Source organism: Alternaria atra, assembly GCF_907166805.1.
Source record: "Alternaria atra isolate CS162 genome assembly, contig: 23, whole genome shotgun sequence".
NCBI lineage: Eukaryota > Fungi > Ascomycota > Dothideomycetes > Pleosporales > Pleosporaceae > Alternaria > Alternaria atra.
In genome coordinates, this window is record NW_025091321.1 from 3,790,567 (window position 1) to 3,806,059 (window position 15,493).

At 51.4% G+C, this 15,493-nt stretch overlaps 9 protein-coding genes across 9 annotated transcripts; 7 read left to right on the plus strand and 2 right to left on the minus strand.

The window, feature by feature from the left end:
* Positions 1 to 226: 226 nt before the first annotated feature.
* On the minus strand, positions 227 to 1,508 carry ALTATR162_LOCUS4807 (uncharacterized protein; the record flags this gene model as incomplete). Its single annotated transcript, XM_043312422.1, has 2 exons — positions 227 to 372; positions 425 to 1,508. 2 exons carry the CDS (start codon positions 1,506 to 1,508, stop codon positions 227 to 229), a joined length of 1,230 nt encoding a protein of 409 aa, XP_043168357.1.
* Positions 1,509 to 2,417: 909 nt separating this feature from the next.
* ALTATR162_LOCUS4808 (uncharacterized protein) lies at positions 2,418 to 3,755 on the plus strand (the record flags this gene model as incomplete). Its single annotated transcript, XM_043312423.1, has 1 exon — positions 2,418 to 3,755. One exon carries the CDS (start codon positions 2,418 to 2,420, stop codon positions 3,753 to 3,755), a length of 1,338 nt encoding a protein of 445 aa, XP_043168358.1.
* Positions 3,756 to 4,403: 648 nt separating this feature from the next.
* ALTATR162_LOCUS4809 (uncharacterized protein) lies at positions 4,404 to 4,670 on the plus strand (the record flags this gene model as incomplete). Its single annotated transcript, XM_043312424.1, has 1 exon — positions 4,404 to 4,670. The coding sequence occupies one exon, from the start codon at positions 4,404 to 4,406 to the stop codon at positions 4,668 to 4,670; it is 267 nt and encodes an 88-aa protein (XP_043168359.1).
* A 683-nt stretch (positions 4,671 to 5,353) lies between these two features.
* Positions 5,354 to 5,757, plus strand: ALTATR162_LOCUS4810 (uncharacterized protein; the record flags this gene model as incomplete). Its single annotated transcript, XM_043312425.1, has 2 exons — positions 5,354 to 5,424; positions 5,472 to 5,757. The coding sequence occupies 2 exons, from the start codon at positions 5,354 to 5,356 to the stop codon at positions 5,755 to 5,757; spliced, it is 357 nt and encodes a 118-aa protein (XP_043168360.1).
* Positions 5,758 to 6,367: 610 nt separating this feature from the next.
* On the plus strand, positions 6,368 to 7,410 carry ALTATR162_LOCUS4811 (uncharacterized protein; the record flags this gene model as incomplete). The annotated part of the gene is made up of 4 exons (XM_043312426.1): positions 6,368 to 6,650; positions 6,705 to 6,751; positions 6,802 to 6,974; positions 7,026 to 7,410. The coding sequence occupies 4 exons, from the start codon at positions 6,368 to 6,370 to the stop codon at positions 7,408 to 7,410; spliced, it is 888 nt and encodes a 295-aa protein (XP_043168361.1).
* A 354-nt stretch (positions 7,411 to 7,764) lies between these two features.
* Positions 7,765 to 10,273, minus strand: ALTATR162_LOCUS4812 (uncharacterized protein; the record flags this gene model as incomplete). The annotated part of the gene is made up of 3 exons (XM_043312427.1): positions 7,765 to 7,941; positions 8,005 to 10,110; positions 10,157 to 10,273. 3 exons carry the CDS (start codon positions 10,271 to 10,273, stop codon positions 7,765 to 7,767), a joined length of 2,400 nt encoding a protein of 799 aa, XP_043168362.1.
* A 371-nt stretch (positions 10,274 to 10,644) lies between these two features.
* Positions 10,645 to 12,999, plus strand: ALTATR162_LOCUS4813 (uncharacterized protein; the record flags this gene model as incomplete). The annotated part of the gene is made up of 2 exons (XM_043312428.1): positions 10,645 to 12,828; positions 12,880 to 12,999. The coding sequence occupies 2 exons, from the start codon at positions 10,645 to 10,647 to the stop codon at positions 12,997 to 12,999; spliced, it is 2,304 nt and encodes a 767-aa protein (XP_043168363.1).
* Positions 13,000 to 13,378: 379 nt separating this feature from the next.
* Positions 13,379 to 14,182, plus strand: ALTATR162_LOCUS4814 (uncharacterized protein; the record flags this gene model as incomplete). The annotated part of the gene is made up of 1 exon (XM_043312429.1): positions 13,379 to 14,182. The coding sequence occupies one exon, from the start codon at positions 13,379 to 13,381 to the stop codon at positions 14,180 to 14,182; it is 804 nt and encodes a 267-aa protein (XP_043168364.1).
* Positions 14,183 to 14,468: 286 nt separating this feature from the next.
* Positions 14,469 to 15,056, plus strand: ALTATR162_LOCUS4815 (uncharacterized protein; the record flags this gene model as incomplete). Its single annotated transcript, XM_043312430.1, has 2 exons — positions 14,469 to 14,717; positions 14,814 to 15,056. The coding sequence occupies 2 exons, from the start codon at positions 14,469 to 14,471 to the stop codon at positions 15,054 to 15,056; spliced, it is 492 nt and encodes a 163-aa protein (XP_043168365.1).
* Positions 15,057 to 15,493: the final 437 nt, after the last annotated feature.

The window sequence follows — 15,493 nt, forward strand, 5'->3', positions numbered from 1 at the left end:
AGGACTGCAAGGTTATTGCCGAGGTCAAGAGGCTGGGCACGGCACGCTTTTGATCATCTATATCATCCGGTAGTAGCTACGTAGAGTAGCGAAAACTGATGGGAAAGCCAATAGCAATGGCGCTGTAGCGGTCTCTCATTTCCCTGCTTTCAAGCAACTGTTCATCAACAATAGTATCTCAGCAACGGCGGATTACTGTGACATATAGTGACGGAGACATTCCAGATCAATAACCTGCCTTTCCTGGGACTATCTCGTAGCATGGTCCGCCCTTCCCAAACATCTTCTGCAGATCCGCAACGATTACATCCGGCCTCTCGTGGGCGGCGAAATGACCACCTTTATCGCTGACACTTTCATGGACAAGAGGACCTGTGTGCGCGTGAGTACAAGCTGTAGGCGCATTATCGTAGGGAAGTCTTACCCAATGTTTTCGCCCACAATCTTGGGACAACAGTGATCTCATTAGGAAAGTGTGCGACTCCCAGCTTCACGCGATCAACCCACTGACTCGTTCGTTCTCGATTCGGAATCAGATCCGTGGGGTTATGTTGTGCTTCGTAGTAGATCCTAATATGTGCATTGGGGCCTGCAGTGCTGAACCAGTAGATACTAACCCAAGTGAGGACTTCATCGTCAGTCCATTGATAGTCATCAGTCCAGTCAACGAGTTTCTCGTAGATCCATGCCAGTAGTGCGACAGGACTATCGGCAAAGGCATATGAGAGCGTTTGTGGCTTGGTAGCTTGTAGTTGGCGATATGCTTGGCCGTCGTTGTGAAACCACTCAGAGCGTTTCAGACCTTTGGATTCAGCTTCTGTGTAAGGGGTGACCGCGTGCTGGAGAGCGAGTGCAGGCTGCGATGCAAACGTCGGCGCGTGCGCGCGCACCATGTTGATGTGACTGGCAAGAACATTGTCTGGATAGAGGATACCCATCGATCTCGTTATGTAGAAGCCCCAGTCGCCGCCTTGGGTGACATACTTCTTGTATCCAAGGTCTTGCATTAACCGGTGGCAAGTCTCCGCGTACTGCGACAATGCAAAACCAGGTTTGAGGATCTTCTGGCTGAACCCAAAGTTCGGTAGCGACGGTGCCACGATGTGAAATGCTGGCTTGCCCTCTTTCTCACCGTTTTCGAGGAGTGGGAGCAACTTCGTGACCTCGAGGAAAGAGCCTGGCCATCCGTGACTGAATAACAGTGGCACCGCGTTTGGGTTGGAACTTCTCTTGTGTACGAAGTGTATGTCGATTTGACCGAAACCATCAACCTGTACTTTCTTCCGGAAATTTGGCAACTCGTTGATCTTGGATTCAGCTCTTCGCCAGTCGAAGCTGGTTTCCCAGTGCTTCGCTAGACGCTTGACGTCAGATAGTGGTGAACCGTATGGCCACTGATCAGGTGTGTTTAGTTCATCAGGGAAGTCCGCGTCTGATAGCTTTCTTTTCAGCTTCTCAATCGCTGAGTCTGGAACCGAAATCGTGTAAGGCTCGGGTTGCGAAGCCATCGTGAATGGGGTTGCGGATGTTGAAGGTGTCGACCTCGTAGTTGTCCGCTCTTTAGGTGATGCGACCCCTCATCTGAACTTGAAGCCAAACAGCGCCCTTTTAGCTATGCACACGTTGACATCATGTGTCATGTATGCGCTCTTACCTTGTTTACTGCTGCGAGTAGTTACGGCTATAACGCTTAGTAATATCGCACTTGCAGCACGCACGCCACCCAGGGCTGTACTGGGGTAACTTTCCTTTTGAAGTAATGTGTGCCTCCTCAATTGGTTAGGCATCTCCCTGTGTCATCTACTTCGCGATCGCACATTACGCTGTTGATCGTGCTGTCGCGCGAGCTGATCATTCGGTGGTTGAGTGAGATGACGGCTAGTCTTCTTCGAACAGTTGCCTAGGCGCGTGTCGCGTGTATCATCACACCATTTCTACCAGCCTGACCCGCATCAGAGCTACAAGCCCTCTCCTTCGCGAAACTGCAGTCTGCAAAGCTTTACGGTACCTGACGACGTCGCTCATAAGTGTGATGGCGGACGAGCAACCCCTTCGAAGAGCTTGTCGGCATTTCGGAATGAAGCGGAACTGATCGGAATGCCTAGCTATCACGGAGATGGACGAGCTCATCGCATTCAATCCTCCGTCAAGGCCTTAGCCTGATGTCGAGCAGTTTCAAGACTTGTGTAGGGGTACAACAGAGCCAATGAGCGAATACATGCCCAGAACACGAGTCATGACCCGTGACATGCTATCCTACGGCAAATTCTCCTACGGCAAAGTTCCGAACTTCCATCCCGAACCGAGAGAGTGACGGGCCTATACCGGCCCTATGAGGCTTCCAGACTTAGAGATATATTAGGCACCACCTCTCCAAGACATTGCTTCTGCTAGATATTCCTGAATCCACTTTCAAAATGAGCTCAATGGCATCGGTCGACCACGCACAGAACATATATGCTTCTACCAATGAGGCTCTCGAAGCAGCCAAACATCGTTTTGCAAAGCGAAACACCAAAAGCTCACACTTACACGAAGAAGCCAGCCAGAGGTTACCTGGCGGTAATACGAGGAGCGTGCTTCACACTGCGCCGTTTCCAGTATTCCTGAAGAGCGGTACAGGGTACCAGGTCACGTCTGAGGATGGACACACCTACACAGATCTCGTTGGGGAATTCACTGCCGCTTTGTACGGGCACTCGCAACCTCTCATTCAATCAGCTCTAATTGACACTATTAACAACGTCGGTCTCAACTTGGGCGGGACGACGACACTGGAGATGAGGCATGCCGCGTTGATATGTTCGCGCTACAAGCTCGATCTTATTCGCTTCGCCAACTCAGGCACAGAAGCAAATCTGCACGCGATTCAAGGTGCAAGAAAATTTACCGGCAAGAGGAAGATTGTGGTGTTTACTGGAGGCTACCATGGCGGTTGCTACACGTTTCCTGGAGATCATCCTGCTGAGAACTGTGTCGATCAAGACGAATGGGTTATTGCAGAGTTCAATGATGTCGAAGACGCGAGAAGAAAGATTGAAGAGTCTGAGGATGTAGCAGCAGTACTCATTGAGGGTATGCAGGGACGAGGGCCGTGTCTCGTGGGTACTCATGCCTTCCTGCATCAAGTTCAAGAGTCAGCAAAGAAGGTCGGCGCAATCTTTATTTTGGACGAGGTGCAAACAAGTCGTCTAGCACCAGGAGGCCTACAAGAGCTTGAAGGGCTAAAACCAGACCTCACGACTTTGGGCAAGTTCCTCGGGGGAGGGATCACATTCGGCGCCTTTGGAGGGCGAGCAGACATTATGCGAGTGTATGACCCACGAGAGAAGGGCTCTTTAGGCCATTCTGGCACTTTCAACAACAACACCCTTGGGATGACAGCAGGATACACCGGTCTCGCGCATGTCTACACGCCTGAAGTCTGTCGCGACTTTAATGCGATGGGTGACAAACTTCGCCACCGTCTACAAGAGCTTTCACACGGAACTAAGATGACAGTTACAGGCTTAGGTACAATCATGGGTATACATTTCTTGCATGATGGCAAAAAAGAGCTGAACAGCTTCCGAGATAGAAATGAGGATCCTGATTTAAGCATGCTGTTTTGGCTCGAGATGATGGAGGCTGGATTCTGGATCACGCAGCGTGGTAGCTTGGCGATCATCCTAGGCACGCCCTGGGAGGAGTTGCAAAGGTTCGCGGACTGCGTAAACAGCTTTTTGAAGAGACACGGGAAATTAGTGGGTATTTGATCGCTTAGTATGAAAGATCAAGGCACATTGGATATTGGGATTCTTAGCCTTCCGGCTGCTACGTTAGTAAGTCTCTTCGGCATGGTCGCGGCGCAGTATGTCTACGGAGCCCTCAACACATAACGATTTGACGATCCATAGAATCTAGCTCGGCTCTATCAAGTACATGCATCAAACACGAGATAAACGCTGTATGGTTACGCCTCAACTTCTAAATGGTGGCCGGGACTGATGTTCGAAGGGGAGCATCGGCTTCCATGCACGCCACATGAGTGCATAATTGATGAGCTGGCAATATATACGCATGTACGCGAGCTTGAATCAATATGCTCGATGGCCAGAAGAGTTTGTTTGTAGTTCCCCGCACGCGTTAGATCCTATTATAGGCGCGGCCCGAGCCATAGAGCGCAAACCCTCTGTAGGCTCGGTCACGCATTCCTTAGATGATTCACTTATTGGTGCACTGTCTTGAGCTACGTACACACACACATGATGAGAAACATCTTGGCGTATTCTCGCGGGTTGATATAAAAGAAGGCGCGGAAAGATCCTCCTCTACTGCTTCTCATCACTCAATCAACAAGCTGTTCTAAGACCAACTGCGAGCTCTTCTGACCGAGTACAACAACTCCTCACGAATTTACCAACATGCACCTCCTCAGCTCTCTTTTCTTCACCCTTCTAGGCTTTCTTTCGATCGCTCTTGCTGCAAACCACCCACGAGACTTCTCCCTCCCAACACCAAGCGTATTTACAACCAACGACAAATGTTACACCAACCGAAAGATCTGCGCCGAGGTCATGATTGGAAACAGGATCAACCAACAGCTAGACTACAACGGTTGCATGAAGATCATGAATCCGGACGAGGTCACTGGTATCAGGATGTTTGACTGCTTGTGCAACTTATACTAGTAAGTGGTACAGAAACGGTATACGAAGACGCCCACTTGTTACCAGTTGTATGCAAAACTAGAGCACACCCTGAAGGATACTTTGTCGTTAATCTTAGATCTCTGTAAGCAACGAATCTGGCATATACTTTCAGGGTTAGTGTTTGAGATACAATTCACAAGAAATGAGCTGCTTCGCATACGAGTACAGCTATGTGCTAATGTTTGCTTAGCGCTGTCGACTCCGGTTCCTGCAATAGCGGCGTTGATGATACTATCGATAGACTTGGACGCTGTGAAGTTGTCACAAGGAACGAGCGGCGCTGGAAGAAGTCGCCTAACTTCTGGAGCTGTTACAACCCCCCGCATTGAGGCTTCATGTATATGTCCTACCTAGTGTAGGCTTCGAACGTTCGAAAATGCTTTCTTTGTTTTTATCGTCGGTTCCGTGGTTAGACTCCATGCTAGGAGGACGCTATCACGGTCTCGAACAGGTAGAACTAGCTCTCTCTCAGGGTCTCGAACGGGTAGAATGAGCTCTCTTTCAGCTCTCTCTTGGTTGCCTCTCAGCTTCCTATTAGCTCCCGTTTGTACAACGCGAATGAAATTGGTTGTGGCGTACCCTTCATGTGTCACTAGTTACAACTTGTTCATATATTAAACCTCAATTTCCTCAAGCTCCAGCTCCTGACTAAATCGACAACAATGCACTTCACCACAGTATTATTCGTCGCCTGCGCCATCGCCTTGCCTTTCATACCTTCTGAGCTTTCCAAGTAAGCAAACACGAAAATTGTTTTGGACTGCTGCTAAATTTCATCAGAGACGTCGGGTGCGTTACCGATGGCGAAGGCAAGGTCTATCAGCTCGAGGTCACTGGTCACAACAACGTTCGCGTGATCACATCGGATAGGAAGGATGGCTGGTACATAAATCCCACCAGCTACCATGTGGAGGCAGCACATGCTTGCAACTTCTACAGCGAGGCAACCCGCGGCGTTGGATATCTCATTGGCGAATTTCAGGGCCCAGTTGACGCCGACTTCGGTAGTCACTGGGCGGCGTTCTACGAGTGCTGGGATAACGATCTCGAGCCCATGTCTCCATAATGGCTCGCAAAGCTTCTACTTCAGCTTGCTGTGGCGTCGTCGCCTCACCAGTTACTGCGCCAAGGTGCTCGACGATGAGCGAGAAGATCCGCTTGGGTAAAGAAGGAGGATGATATATCTCAGAGGCGTTCGTGGTGTTGGATCATTGCGCGTGCATTTTTGGGATCGGGAGATCGTGGAAGCGCACTCAAGAGAGCGGTTCTTTGTGCTTTCCCACTGTTTTGTACCCGTCTGCCGTAAACGCTAGGTAGATAGTAGTACCAGCCGTGAATCTAGCGATATCTTTGAGGACCATTGCGCGGACGCACTGAGGGCCTGTGACTGTGGGGGTAGTGAACCATGTTGTAGTCGCAAGGGGAAAAACAAACGCGTCTTTGGATTTCCCCTACTGTGCCGTACGCATCTGCCACAAGGTATATTATGGGTACAACATTCAGAAGACAAGTTTCTTCTGCTCAGTTGCCGGAAGTCGGGAGTGTTCGCATTGGTCCTATGTTATCGATAAGCTCATTCAGTCGACCCACTTTTCTTTTCGTCGCTGCGTCGCGAACTTCGAACTTCAACATTGCGCCTGGAATAATTCTCCCACCACACGTCACATATCGCCACTATGATCCGAAAACAAGCCAGGGAACGTCGCGACTACTTGTACCGCCGCGCTTTGACCCTGCGCGATGCCGAGCTCGCCTCGAAAAGAGCAGCGCTGAAAGCTTCCCTCGCCAGCGGCAAGCCGCTGTCTAAAGATGTCGCCGAGGACCAGACCCTGCGACAGGATTACAAGTACGATGAGAGCAGGGCGGATAGGACAGCCGAGGAAGAGTTGGGCCTGGACGACGAGTATGCGCAACTGTCGGGTGTCGTAGACCCGAGGATATTGGTCACAACTTCGAGAGGTACAGAAGCCTAGGAAAAATGGGGAAGAAACGGAAAAGCTAACGCTGGGATAGATCCTTCGAGTAGATTGGGAACTTTTGCCAAAGAAATCAGGTTACTGGTCAGTTTTGGAACAACATGCTTGTAGAGCATGAACTAAAGTGGTCGTAGTTACCCACAGCGATACGATTGAACCGCGGAAACATGGTTCTGCCAAACCTCGTCGAGAGCGCAAAATCAGGTGGACTGAGCGACATAGTGCTGCTTCACGAGCACAGAGGTACACCCACCGCCTTGACAGTATCGCATTTCCCCCATGGTCCAACGGCCAGCTTCTCATTACAGTAAGCTCCCCACCACTGCCTCAGTATTATCCAGAAACTCACATTCTCCAGCAACGTAGTCCTTCGCGCCGACATCCCCAACGCCTCCCGCGGCACAGTCTCCGAATCCTACCCCCACCTCATCTTCGAAGGCTTCTCCACCAAGCTAGGAGAACGCTGCGTACAAATCCTGAAACACCTTTTCCCACCTCGGGAAGCCACAGCCAAGGTCGGAAACCGTGTTGTCACGTTCAAAAACATCGAGGATACTATTGAGGTCCGACATCACGTCTTTGTCAAGACTGGGTTCCAGTCTGTTGAGCTGGCGGAGGTGGGTCCGAGGATGAGTATGAGGTTGTTTGAGATTAGGGCAGGAACACTGGATAATAAGGAGGGGGATGTGGAGTGGCATCTCAACCAGTACACAAGGACAGGACGGAAGAAGGAGTACTTGTAAGGGTTGATGCGAGTATGCTTGGTTAGAAAAAGACTAGGACAACTGGACAGAGCGTACACCAGGAAGACGATCATGGCGCAAAGGAGAACTATTTTCAGTTTGAGATACCACGAATCATAAGCGATATCCTGAACTCTAGCGTGCGAGCGATTTGGTATCTCATCGTAAGCTACATGACATCAATACGTTCAGCCTCGTGCATAAACCTGTTGTCGCGACATTGCAGTAGCGATACCCATAATTATGTAAACATAACCCTGGGGTAAAATTGGCCAAGCAAGATAATCATCAACTTTTTGCCTCGTGAGTGAGGTGGTATCTAGCAGACATAAGAGAACACTATCAATATCCCTCTCACATCATGCAACCATTTGACTTGCTCGAGTGAAGATCAGAAACACTCAATCGTATCCTCTGTCCATTGACAGTCATGTAGCTCTCAACAAGCCACTCATACCACACCTTGCGATCGTCCGTTTGCCTCCAGAAACTGACTTCAACCTCTGAGTTGGCGGGGAGCTGCATGGGGTTCTACACATCACGTTAGTCCTTGTCCTCGTCCTCTTTTCCGATACATATATGACAAATACATACCTTGAGCGGGAATAAGATGGGGAACCAAGAAATCATATCCTTGCTCTTCTGTTCCATAGTAACGGGATTTGTGCTTAGCTCCACAGGTCCTTCAGAGCCGCTGTAGAGTACAGTTTCAAAGTATGCGCCGAGACCGTGGCATACACCGGGTTCTTGGATGGGGAAGGCGATGCGGCAGTAGCGTAGGTTATGTTCGTTCGCACCGTCACCTCCACTGAAGCCGCCTCCGCCGCCTATTGCTGAACCACCCTTGCGCAGTGAGGATTGAGCTAGAACGGAAGGTGGGAGGGGATGAGTGAACTCCCACGCTGTTCGCACGTTTGGTGTGAGAGGGGCCTCTAGATTGAAGTGCTGCATCTTAGTACCATTGCCCAGTTGTTGAGAAGCAATCGTCTCTTGAGACTCAGTAGAGAGGTAGTCGAACTGAGTCAACATGACTACCCAGGGGATATCAAAAGCATTTGGATCAACGCTAGTACTCCTAGTATACAGGTCTGACCAAAGCCTTGGGGTCGAGATAGGGGTGAAGTGTGCAGTGTAGCTGGACGGAATCGAGATGCCATGAGTTGGGTTCAAAACGTGCTGAACACCATCAAGACACTCAGGGGACAGTTCGTTGTCGGCGAAAGATCCAAGAAGCTCGCTGACGAGTATGTCCACTTTGCCGAAAGTACCGTCTGGAAGTGTTGGACCTTTCCAGGCTCGCATGTCCGTCTTGACGACAGTGACACGTCCTCCCCATGTCTCAATGTTATGCCGTTGCAGCAAGACGTAGGCGTTGGGGTTTTTCTCAATGGCATAAATCTGGATGGGTACACCGGAGCTCGCGCTGGCATTGAGCGCACGTGTTACAAGCGGGCCGCGACCTGATCCTACAACGGCAACCACGACAGCGCCGTTGTTGGAACTGGTCGATCTGCTCTCGGCATGCCAGTCTTTCAGCGCCTGAGCAATAGCCCGCTCGTACCAAGCGTACTTGATCGGATCCTTTTCGAATACCTCATATGTGATAGACTCAAGGTTATCCGTAAGGGGTTGCAACGGGCTCTGTAGATAATCTTGGAACCCACCACCAAACCGTTCGATTTGGCTTTTAGGGGGTTGGTTGCGCTGGAGGTATCGCATGTAGCTCAAGTGAGGAGTTGGGTCGTTACTGCTACTGCTCTTCTTAGGAAGCTTCTTTGCGATTTCAGCTGCCTCGGCTGGAGTTGGTGCGACTGTTGTTGAAGCCCCAGGGCTCGGTGCATCCTCTACTGTGCGAGGGGACAGATGACCTGTGGAGTACGACATTATCATGTCCGGGTCATCGATACCTGGCAGTGGGCCGACATCCGAGACGAGTAACCAAGGTCCGCGCTGCAGACGCATACAACGGAAGATGAAGACCTGGTGTGCTTTGGACAGAACGAAGGATTGGCGGGCATTGACAAGGAAAGACGACGCCGATAGGTTGAGTAGTCTTACAGGCTCAGAGAACCAGCGTGACTGGACAGCTAATGATGGAAGCCGACGCGGGAGATCAAGCATAATGGACAATCTGTTGTGGTACTTGCAGATGGATCGGATTGTATTCCAAGCATCCCATGAGCTCCAAGAATCGACGTTCTTTGCCTGACTGCTCGCTTCGAACTCAGGCCTTGCAAAGCGCGCTAGGTCTCCCATGTCGTCGGCGTTGGAGTCTGACTGCCTTCCATCCATGGGTAGTTGGACGTGCAACTGGATGTAAGACCCAGTGGTCAGCGCCTCCTTGATTGATCGAGCATACTGAGATACGCCGGTCTGTCCGTGAGTGAGTCTCGGTCCAGGAATGACAAGGTTGGTAACACCACAGAATGCTGCATAGGCGACCTCGAGGTGGAAGACCTGTCGCGACAGGTGCGAAATAATAGGGTCTGGTGAGGACAGATCGATCCACGAGCTAGTAAATGCCACCAATTGACCGATGATGTCGTTCGGGGTGAGCGGTGTATCGAAGTTGTCCAATGCAGGTATCAAGGGCAGCGGTTGAGATTGCGACTCGGCGAGGGTCTGGGTGTAGGAGTTGAGGAGACTCAAGACGCGGTTTTGGAAGTGGTCGTTGGTGATGGTGCTAGTAAGCATATCATACTGGAGATTGTCAGTCAGGGTCCCTGCAAGTCTTCGAGGCACTTACTCCGAGATCTTGGGCATGCTGAACCAATTCGGGCGAGACATGCAGGGTCCGCTTCGACTCGTGCTGGCCGATGTAAAAGACGGCCGCAGACTCGTCCATGCCTTCAGAATAGTCCATAGCGGTATCTGGAGTTAGTCGGGCCAATATGGGAATATTGCGTCAGTGGAAGAAAAAGTTGGTGAATGTTGCGGACTGCCGCGGGGTCAGCGGAGTCGCGAATGCAATGCTGGGGCGCGCGACAGGGGAGGTTCGACGTGATCACAGCGGCAATGGCGTGGGATAGACAAAAGGGACCACCAGCGGTGGAGAAGGATATATTTACTACATGGCTGCGTGTGGATTCTGCTGTGGTGCCTTGCAGCCTGTCGTCGTTCGCGCCAAGCTAGAGAAGTCGCGGTAAGTGGAGCTACTTTGGCCGGTCGCATAACTTTTTCTGGGACGGCGATTGCAGTCGACATACACACGCGCAAACGACGCCACTCACAACTATGACTGCCATGACGAAGCGCGAATACGGCGACGACGACAGTGCCCGCGCCAAGCGTGTAAAGACGGAATCCAACGGCCAAGGCAATATGGACGCAGCGGCGAATCCCTACCTGGCGCACTGGAACGACGAGAAGCCCGTCAAGAGCGAGTACAACGGCACTGGGTCAGGACTACAGGGCTTCAAGCGCCATGCGACAACTACGGCGCAGGCAAATGCCGCCGAAGATGGCCCCAACAACGCCTTCACCGGAAGGCCGCTCTCGAGCAAGTACATGAGCATCCTCAAGAAGAGGCGAGACCTGCCCGTGCACCAGCAGCGCGATGAGTTCCTCAAGCTCTACCAGGAGTCGCAAATCCTCGTCTTCGTCGGTGAGACGGGTTCCGGAAAGACGACTCAGATCCCGCAGTTCGTCCTTTTTGACGACCTGCCGCAGGAGAATGCCAAGATGGTGGCCTGTACCCAGCCGCGTCGTGTCGCTGCCATGTCTGTCGCCCAGCGTGTAGCTGAGGAGATGGATGTTGAGCTCGGCGAGGAGGTCGGATACAGCATTCGTTTCGAGGACAAGACGGGCCCGAATACCATCCTCAAGTACATGACAGACGGAATGTTGTTGCGCGAGGCCATGAACGACCACAACCTTACTCGCTACAGTACCATCATTCTCGACGAGGCTCACGAGAGAACCTTGGCTACAGATATCCTGATGGGTCTGCTGAAGGAGGTTGTCTTGAGGCGGCCGGACCTCAAGCTCATCATCATGAGTGCTACACTCGATGCCACCAAGTTCCAGAAGTACTTCCACAACGCCCCGCTGCTCGCCGTTCCTGGACGAACCCACCCCGTCGAGGTCTTCTACACACCTGCGCCCGAGCGAGACTACGTCGAAGCCGCCCTACGCACCGTCCTTCAGATCCACGCCACCGAACCCGAAGGCGATATTCTGCTATTCTTGACTGGTGAAGAAGAGATTGAGGACGCATGCAGGAAGATAAATCTGGAAGCTCAAGATCTTTCCAGAGAAGGTGGTGCTGGCCCACTTGTGGTATACCCGCTGTACGGAACTTTGCCACCTGCGCAGCAGCAGAAGATCTTCAACCCTGCGCCTCCACCTTCAACACCAGGCGGCCGTCCTGGACGCAAGGTCATCGTTTCCACCAACATCGCTGAGACATCTCTTACTATTGATGGTATCGTTTACGTCGTGGACCCTGGTTTCAGCAAGCAAAAAGTCTACAACCCTCGTATCCGTGTCGAATCTCTCCTGGTTTCACCCATCTCCAAGGCCTCTGCCCAGCAGCGAGCTGGTCGTGCGGGACGTACGCGGCCTGGTAAATGCTTCCGCCTGTACACCGAGCAAGCTTTCAAGAAGGAGCTTATCGAGCAAACCTACCCCGAAATTCTACGATCGAATTTGGCAAGCACCGTTCTCGAACTGAAGAAGCTCGGAGTCGACGATCTGGTACACTTCGATCTCATGGACCCACCTGCGCCTGAAACGCTGATGCGTGCCTTGGAAGAGCTCAACTACTTGGCATGTCTCGATGACGAGGGTGAGCTTACCACACTCGGAGGACTTGCCTCGCAGTTCCCTCTGGATCCCGCGTTAGCAGTCATGCTCATCACTTCACCCGAGTTCTACTGTTCGAATGAGATTTTGTCGCTCACTGCGCTACTCTCTGTACCCCAAATCTTCGTGCGTCCGGCCAACAACCGAAAGCGAGCAGACGAGATGAAGGAATTGTTCGCACATCCAAAGGGTGATCAGCTTACCATGCTAAACGTCTACCACGCCTTTAAGAGCGAAGAGGCACAAGCGAACCCGAAGCAGTGGTGCCACGACCACTTCCTCTCCTACCGAGCGTTGCAGCAAGCTGACAATGTCCGTCTCCAACTCAAGCGCATAATGGAGCGTGAAGAACTCGAGTTGATGTCGACGCCATTCGAGAACAAGAAGTACTACGAGAACATTCAGCGTGCACTCGTGGCTGGTTTCTTCATGCAAGTCGCCAAACGCGATGGCAACGGCAAGAGTTACATCACCGTCAAGGACGAGCAGAACGTTCTTTTGCACCCTAGCACTGTTCTTGCTGAGGACAGTGAATGGGTCATCTACAACGAGTTTGTGTTGACGACCAAGAACTACATTCGTACAGTGACTTCGGTCAAGCCTGAGTGGTTAATGGTAAGTAGATACCATACCTTCGCTGATAAATGTAATACTAACCTCTGCCAGGACATCTCACCCAACTACTACGACTTGTCGCAGTTCAAGAAGGGTGAAATCAAGCAAGCTCTCCAGCGAGTGGTTACTAAGATTCAGCGGAAGGAAGCTGACAAGGGATCACGAAGATGAGGTGCTCCAGATTCGCTGAGGAATCAAGTGTAAAACAGACGTCCAGGGCGAGCTGAACATTAGCAACAGCATGAGCGTTGTACAGACGGCGCTTGCTCTGATATGGTGATATTTGGCGTTGGACTTGCGTATAGATCGGAAAATATACTGAACACTAAGGATGCTGTCATGAAGCGTCTTCTAATTGAAATTCTATGCCACCTTCACTGTCCACTCATATATGCTGGTGATGACTAACCGTATACACTCTAGCGTTAACCCCCACATGTCGGTATCTGCACGCGCCGATATCTCCAACTTTTTTCCAAGCTCAGCACTTCCGCGACAACGCGATCGCAAACCACATTACGCGACGGAACTCACTTGCCTCTTCGTGAAAATGGCGCCAGTACAAAGTGAAGACGCTTCCTTATTCTACACCGAACGTATATCGCAATACGTCTGTATCCCGCCTTCATGTCTTGCGGATCCATTCTCAGCCGTGTGTGCAACCGTACTATCACCGCTACTCCTCACCTACTTCCCACCTGCAAAGGGTGTGGTCCTCGCATACGAAGAAGTGGAACTGAATAGCACACCACCAACTGCACCAGCCTCGAAATCTAAAAGGTCACAATCACAACAGCAAAACGGATCTAGTTCCGATGATGATGCGCCTGCCGAACCGTTGCTACTCAGACACGTCGATGAATACGCAGCGCCGTTTTTCTGGGTTACTGCCTCCTTCATTGTGTGGCGCCCAACTCGAAATGCGTACCTGACCGCTCATATCACGGACCAAGCGAAGACCCATCTTACGCTCGCACATCTCAACACCTTCCCCGTTAGTATACTCAAGGAATGTCTGCCCGCAGACTGGTCATGGCATTCGGAAGAATCTGGTCAAATGAAGAAGGGTTGGGATGGACGGTTGTCGGATGAAGGAGGCTGGTGGGTGAACGGAGAGGGAGAAAAAGTGGAAGGAGAGCTACGGGTGAGGATACGCGATGTAGATGGTAGAATGGATGGAAAGGGCAAGGGCAAGGGTTTCCTACGTGTCGACGGTGCTCTGATCTCCGAAGAGGAAATAAAGGCGACAGAACAGAAGACCGGGAAAGGAAAAAGAAAAGCTACTACAAGCGCAATGAAGGCAACACCACAGAGACAGGCGGGCGGAGAAGTCATGGATATCGACTCGGACTAGGTGCCGGACGATGGGACGCTGTGGGAGTCAATCTGGTCGCATCTTTCGTGAGACTCGCGGCATCCCATTTGCATCAGAACGGCGTTATGGCGTTGAAAATATAGGAGGATGCAAACTTCAGCATCTACGATACCACCACAAATGTACAACCTTCATACACTCCACTTCCCGTCTTTGTGTGCACAGACCAATCAGACAACGCACACCTCCGAAGCTCCGCAGACCGCGGCTTTCCCTCAGATCTTGCTATCCCACCTCCTCCACCCCAAACACACTCTTTGCTGTTATGTCTTCTTCCAAGAAATCCTCATCCTCGTCATCTCGCAAATCCCGATCGCACGATCCCATCTACGAATCAGGCTACAGTAGTAAATCCTACGGCACAACCTACAGTTCCATGTCGCCTTTCTGGACGATCGGCACCCTGCTCGGTGCTTCGAGCGTTGCGCTCGGCGCTTTCGGTGCACATGGGCTCAAGCAACGGATCAGGGATCCAGCGCTCATCGCGAGCTGGGGAACCGCTGCTCAATACCAGGTACACCTCTTCTCACCCCTCATACGCGTTGCCCCTCTCCTCACACCGCATCCCCTCATCTTTGCAGTCGATGATTCTTACTAACGATTTCAACAGCTCGTTCACTCCGTTGTCCTGACTATGACCTCCGTCGTCGCACCGGGAAATACAATCGCAATGGCGCTCTTCACTGCGGGTATGACTATGTTCTCTGGAAGCATATATCTCCTTGTATTAGACGCCAAGAAGTACAAGTCTTTGGGACCCGTTACACCAATTGGTGGTGCCTGTCTCATTGCAGGCTGGCTTGCGCTTGCGGCGAGGGGAAAGATGGTTACACCTAGACCCAGGTCGTCTTGAAGGCAGAATAAAGAGAATTGGTGGAATAAGATATGTACAATCCAACGACGCCTTCGGGTTTGACGTGGCATGAGACGAATCAAAGCCTTGCTTACGAGCATGACGAATGACAATAAGCTTTCCCTGGCAAATTTTGCAACGACTTCAGTACTCCAACGGTCAACATCTGTTGAAACGTCAAATGTGAGACCGAATTAGTTACACCGGCCATCAGAGTCCACTCGGGAATGACTAGGGTTAAATCGAGATTTTGTGTTCACATGACTCGAGACGAGCCGCACCGCACTTACCTGAGCCTAGACCATCAAGTTCAACGACCACTCCAACCTTTTACGTGATAGCGTCCACACCGACTGTTCTATCACATGTCGGGCATTACCAAGGTTCTCGGTTCCCGCATAACGGTAATCAGGTAACGGCTATCAACCGTGTTTCCA